The sequence below is a fragment of the Misgurnus anguillicaudatus genome, chromosome 19, assembly GCF_027580225.2.
Source record: "Misgurnus anguillicaudatus chromosome 19, ASM2758022v2, whole genome shotgun sequence".
NCBI lineage: Eukaryota > Metazoa > Chordata > Actinopteri > Cypriniformes > Cobitidae > Misgurnus > Misgurnus anguillicaudatus.
This window is the reverse complement of record NC_073355.2, coordinates 52,617,062-52,637,434: the sequence shown is the minus strand read 5'-3', so window position 1 is coordinate 52,637,434 and position 20,373 is coordinate 52,617,062. Positions and strand designations below refer to the sequence as shown.

The 20,373-nt window shown below is 39.9% G+C and overlaps 1 protein-coding gene across 1 annotated transcript; it reads right to left on the bottom strand.

The window, feature by feature from the left end:
- Positions 1 to 108: 108 nt before the first annotated feature.
- Positions 109 to 20,373, bottom strand: LOC129436818 (caspase recruitment domain-containing protein 11). Its single transcript, XM_073857846.1, has 25 exons — positions 20,355 to 20,373; positions 20,051 to 20,102; positions 16,626 to 16,844; positions 16,154 to 16,291; positions 15,393 to 15,579; positions 13,264 to 13,402; positions 12,976 to 13,146; positions 12,183 to 12,302; positions 10,522 to 10,647; positions 10,268 to 10,435; positions 8,925 to 9,020; positions 8,771 to 8,798; positions 8,559 to 8,599; positions 8,384 to 8,460; positions 8,112 to 8,167; positions 7,903 to 8,014; positions 7,442 to 7,598; positions 7,201 to 7,342; positions 6,850 to 7,090; positions 2,868 to 2,934; positions 2,661 to 2,763; positions 2,414 to 2,572; positions 1,266 to 1,372; positions 1,078 to 1,193; positions 109 to 963 (listed from the first exon to the last, which is right to left on the bottom strand). Exons 2-25 carry the CDS (start codon positions 20,094 to 20,096, stop codon positions 759 to 761), a joined length of 3,021 nt encoding a protein of 1,006 aa, XP_073713947.1. The 5' UTR covers positions 20,097 to 20,102; positions 20,355 to 20,373; the 3' UTR covers positions 109 to 758.

Sequence of the window (20,373 nt, the reverse complement as noted above, 5' to 3'; positions counted from 1 at the left end):
GTTAAGTTTTTAACATTATATCCCACTATATTTCATTTTTTTAAAATAATATTTTTATTATTTTTGGCCTATAAATACTTTAAGCGCCATTAAATATAATACAAAGTATTTATAAGAATAGAAAGTGTCTGTTTATTGAAAAATTGTTTCAACTGAAAAAAGAATCACATTTGTTCTCACAATCACAGTGTGTTACAGTAGTTCCGATGTTGTACAGTATTGTTTGCTGCCATTGGTTGATGTGTGTTGTAAACAGACTGATGCACGTGACACTAGCAGAATAATGCACTGAAATACATCAGCGATTAAAGATTACAACCACACAGAGCTCTAGAAAAAAATTCACTTGCTTGAGATAAAATATAAAACAGAGTTCACATTATACATTTAATGAGGTAAATAATCAGTATATAACTAATATGCTTATTAACACTCCCTCCAATAATCTAAGATAAAAGATAAACACAAAAAATCTGGGGTCTCATTTATAAAGCGTGCATACGCACAAAACGAGAAGTGCGTACATCATTTCCCATGCAAAGGTTGTGATCTATAAAAAACAAACAAAATGGGAGAATGGGCTTCCAGGGTGGTATCTGATGATGATTCATATAAGTACACTTGCAGGTGATCTGTGATTTATAAAGGGAACATTACTTTGTTTTATAAGTCTTGGGATTTTTGACTTTTATTAAGGATCCTACGCACAGTTTTATAAATGAGACCCATGATGATCCAGAAGATCTTCTTGTCCTCATCTACTGGATCCTGTCCTGCTCCAGCCACACCACTGCTCTCTGCTGGTTCATGATGGTACTGCGGATGACAGTCAGGAGATCATCTGTGCTGGTCCATGTGTTCGGCTCAACGGTACTGAACATCAGAGGAAGAGCCTCTAACTGCAGCTCCTCCATCTGACAGACCTCCATCACCTCCTCCTCCCTACATCCTGATAACAGCTTCCTAACAGACAGACAGAAAAGATGGGTTTATTGAGGTTTTAACATTTAAAGTACACCAAAAAGCAGATAAAACGACCAATCCTGTAAATCTGATTATAGATCAGCTCATCCACACCTGAACTTTCTTCCCTTCTTGTCTTTAGGTTTGATGTAGATGATGATGGGATAGACGCCTTGCTTCAGTAGATTCTCTACACTGCTCAAACCCAGAGGAAGCAGACAGTGTTTCTCCTGAACAAACACACACATGAGGTTTAAAAAAATCTTGACTCTCATTATGACCGTGTGCTTGTGTGTGTTTACCTGGTTAATGATCTCTTGAATACTCTGTAGTTTAATTCCCATGGGTTGATCTGAGGAGTCTAACAGGAAAACACTTTGATCCTCACGCATGCATTCCTCCAGTGGCTCTGCACAAAATTTGTCAATTCCTTCATGAAGTCAACTGAATTTTCAATTAACTTCATAATGGGGCTTATCTGAAAAATAAGTGGGCGTGCACACCAAAGCGTTTATGCCATTGGCCGGTGTATGTTTCCAAATGTTTCCAAAAACGGCAGCAGGCAGCTAATGGGTTTTGTGCGAGCTGAGCGGTGAGAGTTGAAAAATATTCAATTTGGGGTGAATTTATTGAAAAATTCGTCAATTTCGTCAATGTCACTTCTCACTTTGCTGTCCAATCACAGTGGAGGAGGGGCGGGACAAATATCACAACAACCAACCAGTGCATCAGTAAATGACTGATAAACAAAGCAGAAGTATCATAGTAACCAAAGCGTTTAGCTGAAAAAACGCTGGCAAGCGGGTTCAGTCGGCGTTTAAACGCTTTGGTGTGCACGCCCCTAAGGCAGGACTTATTTGAAAAGTAGGCTTGTCTTGTCTGAAGAAAATCATGGGGGATTTACTCTAGTAAAACACCAGCAGCACACACTTCTAAACACCTCCTTAATCAAACTGTTATTTGCTATCAACATTAACATTCTAATGTTACGTTTACACCAGCCACGGTAGAGGCGGCAAAAATGCGCTATTTGTGTGTAGTTGGACACTTGAACATTTAAGTTTACTCGATTCATTCGCGCGTGAAATTCTAGTCATTTGAGACACCCACGCGGAAATACGCGTCATGGGAAGGACTTCTGCGACTCTGCTGAGACTCCGCTCGTTTCCTGTAATCACGTCACTACTACAGCAAGGTCCTGATTGGTTAATGGGGCGCGGAAATCCGCCGAAGTTCTGATTTTTCAACTCGCACGTTTCCTGCGGCAATGCTCAATTCGCGCGGCAACGCTCAATTCGTGCATACCGCGCCACAGGATGCCTAATCGCGTCTTTGCATTGACATGTAAATAACCACGGCTGGTGTAAACGCAGCATAACACTGTATACATTTATTGTAAAAAACAGAATAAAGTGCTATAAAAGGAGAGGGCGGGACTTATGGGTCACACCTGGCTGGCAGGTGTTAAAGTCCAGACCGGATTCAGCAGGCTGTAGGAGTCTCTCGATGATCCCACGGGACAAAATACAAGGAGAGAAAATCACCGGACGCTTACTGGACACATGAGTTAACTGAACCAGACTGTAGGGAATCAACTCCTCTTCATGACCTGAGACACACACAACACACAAATAACAAACAACACTCATGTACTATTGGCACCTGAGGATTACAATCCGTCCGATTGGTTGTCTTACGGGTACTAAGTGTGTACAGCACCGGAGGGGATGAGCCAGTGGCACGATAGTTTGATGCAACCGCTTTGATCAGCCGAACACGATCAGGATTCTTCTTAGTAAACTGAACACAAATAAACACACAAAACAATTCAGTGTGTATTAGTGTGTGTGTGTGTGTGTGTGAGAGAGAGAGAGAGATAGAGAGAGAGAGAGAGACTGACTCACTTTTATCCTGTATTGATTCTGTTCCAGTGCCATTGTGCGAAGTCTCACTAACAGAAGTTGTTGAGCCCTGAGTGAGTTAAAATATTCACATTCAGAGATGATTTGTGTGATCTTTATGTGTGCGACTGTTTCTCATATAAGTCAGTGTTTAAAGTCCAGGTGAACAATAAGTTGCGATTGACCTCTGTATTGTTACATATTTCAGAGTACAATCGAATATCACATGAGGGCGTGGCTTGTCTTTCCCACTTTTAATTGATTGGATATAGAAAAGTAGGCGTACACACCAAACGTGAATTTAATTGTAGTTCTAAACGTTGTTTTGAGAGGACCCTAAACATTCAGGTCTGTCAATCATCATTATGGGCGTATATAAGGCAGCCTTCCGGCCTCCGGGTCCAGCTGCAGTTTTTCCGGCATCCCTCCTCCTCCCCATCTCCTCCTTCACTGCTCTCTTTTTCCTCTGTGCATTTTTGTTGCAAGGGGGGGTTGAACTTGGGGCTCGAGCCCCGGCCTCAGGTTCACTCTCTCTGAGGGTTCAGAGCTCAGCTGTAGAGCTCCCTTAGAGGACAGCAAGCCACGTTTATTTACCATTATTACATGGCTCTCTGGAATGCTTGATTCTGATTGGTCAGTTGAGACATTTGCAGGTTCGTTCTTTTCAAATAATAACCGCTCCAAAGTAATAACGCATAGCCGGACTACTTGCACGAGTAAAATCGCTCCGCGCCAATAAAGATCAATAAAGATTACTGTCTGTTTGGCGCCATCTTGTGACAAACACTCGACAACCACGACAAGACACAGACAGCTTACTGAGACTGAACTTGACAAAATAGAGCATGACAGCTACGAAGCCAACACACAAAAAAATACAGAATGGGCATTAAAACTTCTCAAAGACTGGCTAAAAGAGAAAAAAATGGAGACAGACAAGTATGAAGCAGAGGATCTTAATAAGGTATTACGATCATTTTATGCATCTGTGCAAAGTTTCGCGGAAGGATAAAAATGTTAATTTAAAACAAATATGCCAATAAAATGTTTCAAATTCATATTCATGTCCAGTTTTTTTTCTTATGTGGCAAGTAGCCGTGTAATAAGCGGGATAATGTAGAGGCAGCCGGCAGCCATTGGGTAAACAAGCCCCTTCAGTGCGATACAAGACCCTCCGCTTCGCGTCGGGTCCCGATCACACTGTCGGGGCTTATTTCCCAATAACTACCGGCTGCCTCTACATTATCCCTTACTTAATCATTAAGATCTGAATGTGCAGGCGAACTATTGAATGATTTGTGCGATTACAATGCAAAGACACAAATAGATGCATATTTGAGCAAGGCAATGGGATTGACGCAAATTGGATGGTGCGATTGCCGTGAACACGTGCTATTTGCCTCAATCAAATGCGTCTTCTGCACAAGTTAAAATAATTCAACTCGAGCGAAAAATTTATCTGAACCCAACATTCAATCCAGCGAGTAATATTGAGCGAGGAACGCATTGTGAATACACGTTTCGTGTTTGGTGTGTACGCAGCATTATTCAGAAATGGAACACAAAGCAGACTGACAGCTGGAGGGGGCGGAGTTAACGGAAGTACATTTTGATATTTTGATTATCAAAGATTATGTTTTTGTGGGAACAAGGGGAAAAAAAGACAAGGATAAATGTTTATAATGAATATTGCAATATTCACTATAAATATTGAAGAATTGTTTAAAGGCAGAACAAACCTCAGATGAGTTACAGCAAGTATTTTAGTGTCAATTGATGATTTGTTAATTTGTTTAAAACCATTTCACATTCACAAAAAAAGTGGTTTGGCTGGGTTGGTATATGTGGTTTACCAGACATGAATAGTGTATAATGACATGTTTAGTATGCTATAAACATGGTTGACGGGGTATATGGTAGTTTTTCATAGATTAAAAACAGGTTTTTGTGTTGTTTGGGGTTAATGAGTGGGGTAGGTTAGGGGAAGAGAATATACAGTTTGTACAGTAGAAAATGCATTGCGTCTATGTAATTGTCCCCATGCCACATATGTGACTGATCACGGAAAGTAGATTGCAGATTCTGAAAGTGCAGTTTCTAAGCTTTCCAACGATGTGTAACACATGGAAATCTGATAATATTTGGAGAAGTTGTGGCCATTTGAATGTAGGAACTCAAAAAACCTCAAAGCGGAGAAAATAGAGACTGAAAGTTACACTTCTCTCCTGCTGGAAGTGACAGTAGTGCTCATTTACATCTCATTTAGGACTTTTTACCTTTGTGTTGATCACAAGTCGAATCCAGTCTGTTTCAGATAAGTGAATCATCCAATGACCATTTTTGTCCACAAATGCGTATAGTCCATGAAATATAGAAATATAGTCTATTGTTTACATCAGACTTCGCACGAACGTCTGTTAATAGAATATATCTGAGGACTATTTACATTGTAACACTGTATATGAGATAATCCAAACAGCGCCGTCGAAAACGTGACGTCCTTTAGGGATGTAATCAATCGCTCGCTTGTTCCTCCATCAGCCAATGACTTCATGGAAAATATTGATAAAAAATATTTGAAAAAGTCATTTGTTTTAATGTACAAAGAAAGTTTCCTAAAAATGTAGAAAATAAAGAACTTTTAATAATAGATTTTTGGAAACAAAATAAAATTTGCTGTTGCTTTTATAACCGTCTGCCGGAGACACTGAAGTCACGTGACTGCAGTGACGCAGCTGACGTACGATGAGGCTATCTGATGCGCCCCAGCCTTTTATTTATTTCTGTGCGCACAAACTTTACAGTCTGGGGAGACGCACGCTGTAAGTTTGAAAAAAAAACTTAGCAAACATGTCTGAGGATAACCGGTCAGCCGCATCACTACAGTCACATGACTTCATGCACTTCACAACAGAGCTGGAAGAGAAGACAATGCTGAATAAAATCGTAATTCTTGCTATTTTTAGACCAAAATGTATTTTGGATGCTTCAACACATTCCTACTGACCCACTGATGTCACATGGACCACTTTGATGATGTTATTATTACCTTTCTGGACATGGAAACCATACATAGATTTTCAATGGAGGGGACAGAAAGCTCTCGGACTAAATCTAACGTTAAAACATCTTAAACTGTGTTCCAAAGATGAACAGAGGTCTTCAGAGACATAAGGATGAATCATTATTTTCATTTTTGGGCGAACTATTTGTATTTATTCCGATCTCCATTAGCTGTGAAAGCACAGCTATTCTTCCTGGAGTCGATACTTCACTACAAAAACATTTACATGAATAATGTGACAAAAAAGGGACACTATCCCTATTAAGTAGCCATGCTGTTCCCTTTGGGGGGCAAAAACAATACACACAAACAATGGCTCTTTCTCAATTCCAAGAACGTTCTTGAGAAGACTGGTCTTGCCAGGCAACCTTGAAAGAACAACCTCAGAAGGTCGCGAGAACACAGAACGCACTTGTGAGAATTGAGATGTGTGCCATCTTCCTGTTGGTTACCTGACTTCCTCAGATTTCAGCGCGCAATTCTGCATTCGATGCATCCTTGATATCAAGAACACATCCGGGTATTTTCATGCGTCTTGCGTTCTTGAGAATTGGAACTGAACTTTGACAGTTAATGATGACGTAGAGCGAGAACACGAGGACGCAAGAACGCTGAAGAACGCATATTGAGAAACAGCCAATGACGCCCCCCGCTGCAAGCTAGAATCTCCGGAAAAACAAGCCGATTCAACCGCAAAACGTACGCTTTTAAATATACAAAAACTGCATATCAAACATGGAGAGGCTTCTTCGTGATCTCAACTAACAGATTATGCAATAAAACGAAAATAACAAATTTTGAAAAAAAAATTCTTTCTTTCTCATTATCTCGAAACTTGTGCTGCCGACTTGTGTCACTGGTTTCCGTGATGGATCACATATGCCAAAATCATGTTTGTGTGTGTGTTTGTGTGTGTCATACCTGTTGTAGTTTGGCACTGCTCCGGCCTGTAGTGGTTTGGCTGTGTATTTGTCCACGCGGACGCAGCGCCACTGATATTTGCCGTTGTAACGTGTGTCAGTCACATGCAGCACATCATCACAGTGAACCCTGAGACACGGTGGGTCACCATGGGACGAAAGGTCAAGGTTCACACGCACATAGAAAGAGTCAGCACCAGTGAAGTCAGGAGACAGGAGTTCAGCTGCTAAATCACTGTATTCTGACAGACAGAGAGACACAGAAAACTGATATCAGTGCAGGACTGACAATATAATCATTATTTAAATAACATCAAGACTTTTATATTGCTGTGTGCGCGTGTTTATTCACTCTGTTGATTGTGTGTGTGTTGTTGGTTGTGTGTGTGTTTGAGTGAGTCTGGTTCTGTCCACCACTGCAGAGAGAAATGAGCCACTTCACCGGTACACTGATGTAGAAGAACACGACCTCCTCCACAAAACACCTGATCCAGCTGATACACAAACACACACAGACGCACACATTTTAAAGTGTCTCAGTGTAGTTCTCATTGAAACATTATTTGATCTTTTACTCTCTCTCTCTCTCGTACCTCCAGTAACTCACTGCCTTCTCTCAGACCACACAGCGCTGCACATGAGTCTGATCTCACGCTCTGTACAAATATACCCGTCCTGTTACCACCCACAATAGTGATGTCATTAGCCAGACTGATGCTTTTAGGTGAAGAAGACACCAAAGAAGATGACCTGAGACATGAAAATGAAGAAGAATGTACAGCTAGAAAGTCTGCAAAATACATAAATATAAATGTAATGATGAATGTGTTTGAATGTCTGTCATCACTAGAGATTTGGGTTTGCATTTTAGTGCATTTGGTGTCAGAATTCATTTTATTCATTTTTAACAGAATTCGTTTATTTTACGTAATAAAAAGTTTCTGGTATAAAAGTGACAACAGTTTGATTTGCAAGTGAAGTGCATGGAAAATTTTGACAGTAAATCAAACACAAACTTTGCAATTAAAATATGTTTCAATAGGACACATGTTACCCCAGTAAGGATGATGATGGTTTGGTGGGAAGGGGACTGGCCACAGTGATCAGGTCAGAAGGAAAGAGTTGAGACGAAAGTGAACTCCATGAACTGCACAACTCTGAATCCTCTATAATACACAAATACACACATGCACAATTATAAAACAATCATATCAGGAGACAGACAGGTACTGTAAAGAGACAGACAGACTGAGAGATAGACACCTGTGTTTGGCTCATTCTCATCACTCATCCAAGAGTTGAAATCAAACCTGCAAACACTGAGACATCGATCAGTAAAACAAGAGATTGTGATCGCAGTGACATCTAAACAGCACAACATACAGTCACTATATTTACAATATAACACATGAAATACAAATATAGCGAACACAAGATTGCATTCAAGTATTATTGCTGTTATTAAATGAATGTTATTATAATGTAGATCTCAATGTTATATATTTCTATATTTGTGTTGTGTGTTTGTGTCATACTCTATGTTTCCTCTGCGGATAGAGGGTGGAAATGGAAATGTAGAGAGTCTGTTAATGTCTTTTTCTGTGTTACACTCCTACACAAAACACACAACATCAACACAACGCTCAGTTCTTACTATAATAAATGACTTTAATAATGATTATGTTTGAGTTTAAAGTGTGTGAGACTCACTGGTGTCAGCAGATTATCCTCTAAATTTGACCAGCAGGAGTCTGTGATAAAATACACAACTCTATTTATCACAACAAAATAACATAAACACACGCACACAAAAACGAAAACGCGCGCGCTCTCACACACAAACACACTCACACACACACACACACACACACACACACACACACACACACACACACACACACACACACACAGAGTTCACATACCTTCGTTGATTTGACCTCCAGAGGACGACTGTGGAAGCACAATATGAAACTTAGAGACCCAATACACAAACCCAACACTGAAGATTGTGTGTGTGTGTGTGTGTTTGTGTGTCTGTCTGTATGTGTGTTTGAAAATGACCTGAACTGAACTTACCTTCCTCTGATCTCGGCGTGCGTGTAGATTGGGGCTCAAATCTCCATAACAACAGGGCCCAAAACACTGATCCTCACTGAACAATGACAGATGAGACTGCACACATGTGAACACACAATATTTTAAACTGCACACATGCGAGTATGTGAAAGTTGTGTGACTTTATTTCATCACTTGCACTGAAATATCAGAGAAAGCTCTTACATATACACATACAAAACACTGCACTGCAAAAAATGACTTTCTTACTTAGTATTTTTGTCATGTTTTTAGTAAAAATATCTAAAAACTCTTAAATTAAGATGTATTTTCTTGAGGAGCAAAATAACCTAAGAAAATAAGTCTAATTTAAATTTGAGCTTTTTTGTTTAAAACAAGCAAAAAATAAATGAATATCTGCAAATGGAATAAGAAAATTTTTCTTGAATTAAGTGGTAAGAACATTTTTCTTATTCTATTGGCAGATTTTTTTTGCTTGTTTTAAGCACAAATTTCCTTAAAGTTTATATTTGTTGTCTAAAAACTATACTAGTATTTATACTTGTAAAACAAAAATGACCTAAGAAAACATCTTAATTTAAGAATTCTCTGTCATTTCTACTGAAAACAAGACAAAAACACTCAGCAAGAAAGTCGTCTTCTTGCAGTGTGTGCAGCATGTTTACTAACAACCATTACACAAATGTAATGCATTACAAAATTAAGTTACTCACAAAGAAAGTAACTAATTACGTTACTTAGTTACTTTTCATGGAAAGTAATGCTTACTGTTACTTTTTCTTGTCTGAGGCTTGATTTCTTTCAGGCCTTGCAGGTGTTTTTATGACTGAAAAGGTCTGCATTCAGAAATTGCATATTTCATCACAAAAATGTCAAACTCTGTCCTGCCATCTCAGTTTCTGACTCAAACTGTTCCCACACAGACGTGTTTAATTCAGTACATCATTTTTTTTATCTAATTAATTAAACTAATAAAGTAACTTACATTACTTTAAAAAAAAAATTACTCAAATATTAATGTGTACATTTAGAAAGTAATGCATTACTTTACATTTTACTTCAGAAAAGTAATATTATTGTTACATGTATGTTAATTGTAATGCGTTGACCCCAACACTGCTAACTACACAAACAGTGGACTCTTAGTTCATGCAATTTAAACCCTTAATTTCTCCCGCTTGCGTTTAAACGACTCGCCCACAGATCACCCCAGTGGACAAAGAGACAGATTTAAACACCAGGTGTAAACGTGTGTCTCTCTCGTCAACTTGTGATTAAATTGACTGAAACGCATCTTAATAGCAGGTGTTAACAGGGCTTATGTGTCGCTGCTGCATACATACACAGTGCAGACAGGTGGCGCTCTGTTCTCTCTTCTCTTGATTTCTCTCCGTCTCTCTCTGCAGCTGCTCCAAATTTCTCTCCAGCTCTGCGATACGTTTGCGGAGACTGTTTTTATCCAAGAGGCAGTCGGTAAACTCCAGCTGCAGGCTGTCACGACTGCGTAAAGCCTGACAAACAAACACACAAACGCACACACACTTAAAATGGATGCCACAAAACAGTTGAGAAGAATTAGTGTATAATTGTGTGTTACCTGATCTCTCTCTCCCTCCAGCTCCATGATCTGATTAAAGTATGAAACAGCTCGTCTCTGCTCCGTCTCCCAGTCCAGCTGTAAAGTCCTGACCCTCAACTGCAACTGTTCACACTGAGACGACAGCTACACACACACACACACACACATATGACTTATGAAACAGAATATCATTATATATCTTTGATTGTTTAAATGATTCCTGCTTGTATTTTATTGTGTGTTTCTGTTGGATCTATAAGTGTTTGGTGTAATGAATTGACTGTGAGAGATGCGTGAGGTGTTTTAAGGATTACAGAGCAGTACAACCTTTAAAAATGACTCTAAAGAATGAAGTAAAGTGAAGTGAAGTAAAACATGATTTGACTGATTGACGAGTCTGTGGATTTGAGCTGTTAAACAGGTCTCACTATATTCATGACCTGACAGGTACATATTCACACACAGTAATGACTAAATGATCAAGGATATTTAACTATTTCCCTGCCATTGATGAGTTAACTCATCAATTAAGAGAAAACGCTTCCCTGTCAATGACGAGTTTTTACATCAATCTATATTTCCTATATTATCCACTAGGTGTCGCTCTTACACAACTTATAAAACACTGAAGCATCCACTGATACAAAAACAGTAAAAACTCTTGTGTATGTTTTGATCATCGCTCTGAATCTGAGCTCTAACAAAAGTCCTTTACAACAATGAAATTATCTCAGCTTTTTGCTCAAAATTTCGTATTTTTGAAGAAACCTACCCACATTTGAGAGGTGATAAAAAGAGGGTCATGAATAGGTAGGATGAAAGTTTTTGTTGATTGAAAGCAGAGGATTTGTTCTTTCATTTGATATATTTGTGTGTTTATATATTTACAAAATTTTTTGGAAGGCATTAAACTTTTGTGAAAAACATAAAAATGCAGGCACTGGCTGGCAACTTTTTAAAAACGCTGGCTTTTTTAAAATGCAAATTTGAATAGGGTGAAAGTTGATCATTTGCACGTGTTTCACAGGCTTGCAAATGTTAACACTTAAGTGATTTTAAACAATTTAACCGCAAAAAGGCGCTAAAGTGAGCAATTTTCTATACGCACAGACATACATGTGGTCGAATGTGTCCGGTCCAACTCCAATCAAACGTGATTATCCCTTCAAAGATCAGAACTCTTTATGTATAAACTTGAGAGAGAGTTGCGATACTGTCTCTCAAACTGTAGTCCATTAAAATACATGTGGCAAATAAAGCACTGAAAAACAACATAATTTTCACTTTATGTGGAGCGACTGTTTATGCTGCATCTTCTTCCCGAAGCGCCGTTTGGAATTCGTCCTCCGTCTGTGAGTGTGCGTGTGTTTAAGTGCAAATATAGCTATGTCAGAATTACAGTTATGCTAGCCTTTTTTAATGTTTGATGACAAGATAGAGAATTAAGGAAAATTATGTAGACTAATAATTTAAGTTTAATGTCCTAATGATCGGTGTACTTATTGGTATGTCCCACAGCTGACATAGAACGTTATTAACCGGTTCGGGAACTTTATTTTTTTGGTCTATCCGGTTCAGGAAAGTCAATTTTAGGGTTGAACTACAAAAAAAACAGAAATGTTAAAATATTGTTTCTGGTTCAAATCTGGTTCAAAGCCCTGCATGTACAATACACACACCTTTTCTCTTTGAGCCTCTGAGCTCTCCAGCTCCCCCTGCAGACAAGCAATAGTACTGCACAACTCCTGTCTCTGCTCAGCGGCTTCTCTCCGATCCTGCTGGAGAATATCCAACAGAGCCTAAACACACACAGACACAAAAAAAACAGACACACAGAAACACACAGGAAATCTGAGGAAACACTCATCACAGCTATTTAAAAGGGACACATCATGCAAAATTCACTTTTACGTGGTGTTTGAACATAAATGTGTGTCAGCAGTGCGTGTACACAACTGCCCTATAATAACAAAAATGATCACACTCCTTTTATAAAATCCCTGTAAAACTTTAAAACTCATCTTCTTAGCAATGTGACATCACATTGCTTAAGCCCCACCTACAATTGCTGCCAGACTCTGCTGTACTGTGTGTGTGTGTAGCAGCAATTGATTTTACTCAGGATTGCTTTGCAAAAGGTGAATACAATTCTTAATCTGCACAATAGTTTATTCTGAAAGATGGGCCTATGCCAGCTGTTTGTGATCCAACTCCATATCAAAGATAAGTGTTGCACTTTGTATTATGTGAATATTTGCAAATCACTTTTGTAAATGTGTTTGTTAGCTCATTGTGTTGTTATTGTTGCTGAAGTGGTCTCTACAGAAATCAAATCTATTTTAACAGTAAGCGCTGACTGTCTCTTCTGGTAAGGGGGAAAAAAACATGAACACTCATCTGTGGGGTATTTTACACTGAAACTACACAAACTCATTTTGAGCACACCTGAGACTTTTAAAATGTGATTCTGACCTGATTTCCTGTGATACATTTTCTGTTCATCACAGAAGGCAGGGGTGTGTCCTCCTGGCCTTTGGGGGAGTGGTCACACACCTCACGGCTCACCTGATGGGTCAGCGAGGGGGCGGAGACACCAGCTCCTGTTTTCTCTGCCTCCTGCAATCTCTTTCGTAGCTGTTCCACCTGACAATGACATCACATGGCCACACCCAGTATGAGATTCAAATAAACACCCTGTGTGTGTGTGTGTGTGTGTGTGTGTGTGTGTCTGTGTGTGTGTGTGTGTGTGTGTTTGTATACCTCATTAAGAAGTTCTCTCTCATGAGTCGCAGATTTTCGTTGCTCCTCTAACACTCGTGAGTATTTCACAGTCTGATCCAAAAGTCTCTCCTTCAGTAAACCCAACTCACGACTACCAGACTCCCAATCCTGCCTTAACCTGACACAACCACAAACACACACATTTCCATTAATTGAATGTCTTTTACACTAAATCAGGGGGCAGGGACCCTTAAATGAGAGAGGCATGGAGCAGAGACCCTTTATAGTAAATGTGTTAAACAGAGATATTAAAGTAAGCAGTAAGGGACGAAAAGCTGCTTTATCATATTAGGCACAATGTAAATCAGCAGAACTATTGACCAATCAGAATCAAGGACTGGAACTGGAAGTGTTTTACAAATAGAAACAAACTACATTGTCACATAGCCATACTATATTAACACTATTATGTATGCTGTTGTTGTACATGCATCATTTTCTGTGTATTATGTTTATTGTTAAAGTAAATTTAGTAAAAAAATTAAGGTATTTGCAGTATAATACATTTTCATTTTACTGTGATTGGTTGCTATTATATTTCTGTTTTGTTTATCAGTCGTTGAACGATGAGCTGGATGGTTGTTGATAATTGTCCCGCCCCTCCTTCAATGTGATTGGACTGCTGAGTGAGAAGTGACATTGATAAGCTGGGCGATTCACTTATAGTCGGCCGCCAGTTGTTGGTGTTTTTGAAAAGTGTGGCGCCTCCATTGGAAACAATTGAAAACATATGCCGGCCGCCGGCATAAACGTCCTGGTGTGCACGCTCCCTTACAGTGCTTTCTAGTGCTGTGTTCAAAATATCGATACGACGATACATCGTCATGGACACATGACGATGCGCGCATCGATACAGCGCCTTCCGTATCGATTCGGATGCACTTTTGAAAGTAACGTGACGAAACGCTGTTGATCCATATGGAAAGGACGCATGTGTCCCGTGGAGTACGTAGAGTTAAGGTAGCGGGGTATAGTTTCACTTTGCGTGTCTGTCTCGCTGGCACACGTGTCTGCATAGCGAGCCGCGTACTCGCGCTCTCTCTCTTTCTCGCTCGCGCGCATATTTAAAATCAATGAGTTCAGTATGAAAGCGCAGATATCTTAGCCTATACTACAGCAAAGGGCTTTATTAGCCACTCTCTTATAAAACAGTACTAACCCATTTGAGAAGAACAAAGATTTGCATGTGAAAAGTGTACGTCTAGAGATACAGAGCTACTTTAAACTATAGCTGTCACATTAATAATCTGATTTCTAAATAGTATTAACTCTGACTGGATGTTTATAGATATGTTCAAAGATATAAAATAATTAAATGAGAGACAAATATAATGCCTAGAGTAAGGCACTACCTTTGTAAAACTGCTTTAAAAAACATAAGTACTAACCCTGGGATTTTAAGCATTTCTATGTGACCCCAAAAGCTAATAAATAAATGGCAAAAACACAACTGTTACAACACTGCTTATTCAATGTACAATAAACAGATAATAATAATAATTATGTTACAAAAGTCTGAACAAAAAAATGTAATTCAAAGTAGTCTTGTATCGTGATGCACATCGTATCGGGACCCTTGTATCGGGATACGTATCGTATCGGGGAATTGTTGGCGATACACAGCCCTAGTGCTTTCACACGGGGCATAAGCGTTAACGCTTCCCATTCACTTTTAATAGGTGACGTCATGCGTTGCCGAACGAAATTGTGGATCCGTCAGCGCCCTGTTAGTGGTGTTGCTCGCGGCAGAAGTGGAACATTTCTCAACTTTTCAAGAGGCAACACGTGCGTCAGCCAACCAGATCGCCTTATGCAAATAACCTGAGCCAGCCAATTAAGTTTGTGGAAGACGAGAGAATGTGTTGCAGCCACTGTGATTGGCTGTTGGCCACGGTCCAGACAAGCCTTCCGTCAAGCGTTAACGTTTATGCCCCCTGCGAATGTACCGTGAGTCTTCAGATATTTTGTTTTTTCCCGCAGGCTAAAACTGCACTACATGCAAGACATTTGATAAACATACGCACACTTAAAGGGAACATTGGTTCTAAAATGTGTGTGTCTGTGTCTGTGCATGTCTGTCTCGGTTACATGTTTGTGTGTGTGATCACCTCTCCAGTTGTATTCTGTCCTGTCGTAGCTCTTGTGCTTTGCGTTCGGCTCGACTGCGCTCCTCCTCGGCCATACGGCAGCGCTCAGACAAATTCCGTTCACACAAATGACTATTGCGCAACTGCTCACGCAACTTACGAACCTCAACCAGCAGAAACTGAGTCAAACCTTCTGGACCCTCTTCATCTACAACATACAGACACACAAACAGAGACACAAAACAACAATCTGAGTCAAACCTTCTGAATCCTCTTCATCGACAGCATACACATAGTGAGGTCAACACACACATTTTATATCGGGTTAATGACATTTTCTATTCCCCTAAGAGAAATATGGCATGCCATTACATTTAAAGACAAAGATGATTTGACCATCAAATAACCAAACCTGTACACACACACACACACACACATTCTGGTTTCCATGTTTTGTGGGGACATTTCATAGACGTAATGCATTTTATACTGTACAACTGTATATTCTATTCCCCTAACCTAACCCATTCCCTAACCCCAACCATCACAGAAACCCTTCTACTACTTCACATTTTCAAGAAACATAATTTTGTTTGATTTATAAGCTTGTTTCCTCATGGGGACATCAACATGTCCCCACAAGGTCACAAAAACACTGGTATTCCTATCTTTGTGGGGACAATTGGTCCCCACAACGTGATAATTACCAGGTACACACACACACACACACACACACACACACACACACACACACACACACACACACACACACACACACACACCAAGTATGATGGAGCAGCGTTGTGTAGCTTTTTCTCCTGTCAGTTGTGTGTATTGCTCAGGATGATAAAACTCCAGTGACTCCATGAAGGCCTGTAAACCACGCTGACCACGACCCCTCAGGATGTCCAATAAACGACCTGTATCAAACATACAACAACCAATCAAATCACTTTATAGTTATTAGGATATGTTAGCTGACCAATCACATGACACATTCTTTGTTATCTACATTTTAGTTTACCATCTGTTCAAGGTTAGAATTAGCACAGCCCAAACCGTACATTTTAGGAACAAGGTGCAAGCAAGCAAGCTATAGAAGATGAGTTTATGACATGTTTCTCTTGATTCTCAATTCTTATCATTTTTATTATTTATTAATAGTCTTAATGAAGGAATTCAGCTAATGTCAGTTTTTTATAGATATTTTAGTATTCCTGTGAGTGCAGTGTGTGAATTGTATGGTGTTCTCACCAGCTTTGCTGATTCTAATTGGAAACTGACTGGAATTCAGCACCTCGTCTTCATCCTGCTCATCTATAACTTTACATTGCCGCAGGTACGGCGTCAGTTTCGCTGGGTTTAAAATGCGAGTGAGTTTGTGTCTGACTCCTTCCACTCGCTCCCACAGCTCCTCATGTTTCTCCTCCTCCGACGACGCTGCTGGACTTCCATCTCCCAATGGCAATTCACCTGTGCAGAGACATAAACAGATTCATTTGTCAAAAGAAATAACTCTGTCTGCATCCTCCTTGACTGCCTACGTCCTCTCTGTCAGCCTGTGTCTGCCTGCGCTCTCTGTCCACCTGTGCCCTCTGCTTCTGCCTGCGCTCTCTGTGTCTTCTGTGAGTGCCTGTGCTCTGTGTGTTTGCCTGTGCTCTCTGTGTTTGCCTGTGTCCTTCGTGTCTGCTTGCGCTGTCTGCCTGTGTCCACTGCATCTGCATGTGCTCTCCTTGTCTGCATGCACTGTCCATGTCTGCCTGTGTCTTTCTGTTTGCCTGCACTCTGTGTCTTTCACTATCTGTGTCTGCCTGTGTCTGTGTCTTTGTGTCTGCCTGTAATCTCTGTCTTTTAAGTCTGTGTCTGCCTGTGCTTTCTGTGTTTGCCTGTGTCCTTCGTGTCTGCTTTCGCTCTTTCTGCCTGTATCCTCTACATCTGCCTGCACTCTCTGTGTCTGTATGCATCTCTCCGTGTCTGCCTGTGTCTTTCTGTTTGCCTGCACTCTGCGTCTTTCACTATATGTGTCCGCCTGTGTCTTTGTCTCTGTCTGTAATCTCTGTATTTTCACACTGTGTCTGCCTGTGTCCTCTGTGTCTGTGTTATATGTGTCTGCCCGTGTTCTGTGTCTGTTTTCCCATGTCCGCTTTGTTGGCATGTATGAATCTCTGTCTTTATCTGCTGCAGTGTGTGTGTGTGTGTGTGTGTGTGTGTGTGTGTGTGTGTGTGTGTGTGTGTGTGTGTGTGTGTGGCATTATAAATCTGATATGAACACAGATGTAAACATGATATTTCACTGTATGAGGGTCAAAAAAAATCTACTGGTGAAATATCAGCAGAAAAAGAGACAGCTGCTATCTCACTGCTTAAGAATGCAGAAAAAACACCAGAGAGAGTTTAAATAGCTCAATACATCTGAACCTGCATTAACGACGACAGTGGGGCCTCCAGCCTTAGTCAAACGGGTTGACACGTATGGTCAGGTTGCGATGTTGGCGTTTTCTCGTGATCTTGTAAATAGTATGCAATATAGACCCGTTTGCCACTGAACCTGCATTAACGACGACAGTGGGGTTACAGGCCTTAGTCAAACGGGTCGACAGGTTTCATTTTCTCTTAAAAATCTGAAGGTGACCCTTAGTTACCATATATACCGTCGCAGTGGGCCCCCAATTTGCAAAATCCTCAACTGTGGATAAAACAATTATGCCTCAATAGTTAGTCTGTCTGAAACTAAGCTGATTAAACCACATCACTGTGTGACACTTGCATTACACGTGAACGGCCCCTACGCTAATATGATTTTGTTTTTCTCTCCCGGTCTCGCCCTGGGTCCCCTGAGGACAATGGGACAAACAGACCCAGTTCCGGAAGATGTGAAAGTCGGCACACCTCTGATTTACTGGTCGTCCTTCAATGTGATGCCCAGCTGATGCCTGACCAACGACCACCGGCAGGACCCGCTTAATATCCGCTTAATCTCTGCTTAATCTCCGCTTAAGCTCCTTATCCGTTTATATGTGTGTATATACATGTATATCTCCCAAGGGTTTTTCCCTCCTAGGACTTTTATTTTTATTTCCTCGGCTAAACAACCCGGGGTTTTTGTTTTTTTTCTCCTAGGGGGTTTTTTACGCCGGGGAGGTAGCCTGCTTTGGCTTAACTTAGCTTCTTCTTCTAGACGTTACATTAGTAATATGCTCGCTCATAATGTTGCGTCATAGCCGCAGCAAATTTGACTGCTTATGCTATTGTGTATTATGTTATGCTTTCTGTCGTTTTTCTGTGCTTTTAGTGCTTCTATTAATGTAAAGCTGCTTTGAAACAATTGATTATTGTGAAAAGCGCTATATTAATAAAATTGAATTGAATTGAATTGATCTCCTCTCAGAGAAAAGAAATGGAGGACGATGTTGACAGTGAACATCTAGAGATATGAAATTTATGTGAAAATCAGATATCTGATTATTAGTAGAACTGAAAAATGTTAGTGTTTACAATTTCTAACTTTAGTACCCATGAGAATCTAAGTACAATCTAAGATGTTAGTAAGATCCTAAAACAATCAAGTAAAAAACCTAAGCACAGCATGTGTGTGTATCAGTCATATAAGGGGTCTCTGTGGATCTACAGTATTTGTGCTGTGTGCAGGCAGGTCCAAACACATGCTGGAATCTCAATGAATGGATCACGCTAAAGGAATTCCTCATCATACACACTATACTCACATCACACACACACACACACACACACACACACACACACACACACACACACACACACACACATATTAAAACACACATTCTGCTACCCATGTTTTGTAGGGAATCTCTATAGATGTAAGGGTTTTTATAGTGTACAAACTGTATATTATATTCTCTTCCCCAGACCCAAACGCTATCCCCAACCATTCTGCTATTTCAAATTTATAAGAAACATCATTCTGTTTGATTTATAAGCTTGTATATAGCGCATTATTTGATGATGGGGATATCAAAATCTTCACAACGTGGTTAATACCAGGTACACACGCATATACACATTGTTTATAAAGCACTTTTCCCAATTGTTCATCGTGGCATCAAAAAAGCATAGCAGTTTTTAAATATAGGTAGGATGGAGTATTTGAAGTTACTCTGAGTTATTCAAATGTATTTCTTATTTAAGTAATGTAAAAAGAAATACTCCATTTCAAATTCTATTATGAACATAGTCTAATATGGAGTACACACATTTTGTAAATAATAAAATAATGCAATAAGCAATAGAGACGGAGAAATGTAATTGTTGTCATAACAATGAAAATGTATGTTATGTTATGTTTCCTGATAATGTTTACTGGAGGAAGCATGTTTAAAGAGGAAGAATGTATAACAAACATCAACACACACACACACACACACACACACACACACACACACACACACACACACACACACACACACACACACACACACACACACACACACACACACACACACACACACACACACACTAACATTAACAGTATGCTAACACAAATACAAGGGTACACTACATTAAAACTCAAAATACAAATGAAATCCTTCGTCATATTAAGTATCTATGTTGATTAAAACTCATCTCAGTGTATCTGTTAATGTTCAATGAAGAAGGTGAAATGTGTGTCAGAAGTGAATAAATTAAAAAGTGAAACATCTTACCACTCATGATTCGATCCAGATCAACAGAAGAGACAACAAGAGTCATCAGAAGCTGGAAAAAGAACTTGAGTTTGATCTTTACACACCTACAATAAACCACTTCTGTTCACTACCATACCTACCTACCTCTCTCTCTCTCTCTCTCTCTCTCTCTCTCTCTCTCTCTCACACACACACACACACACACACACACTCACACAAACACACACACACACACACACACACACACACACACACACACACTCTCTCTCTCTCTCTCTCAAACCTTTAACTCAATGTAAACACAGAATAGTATTACACACACAGGTAGTCTTATCTTAGCT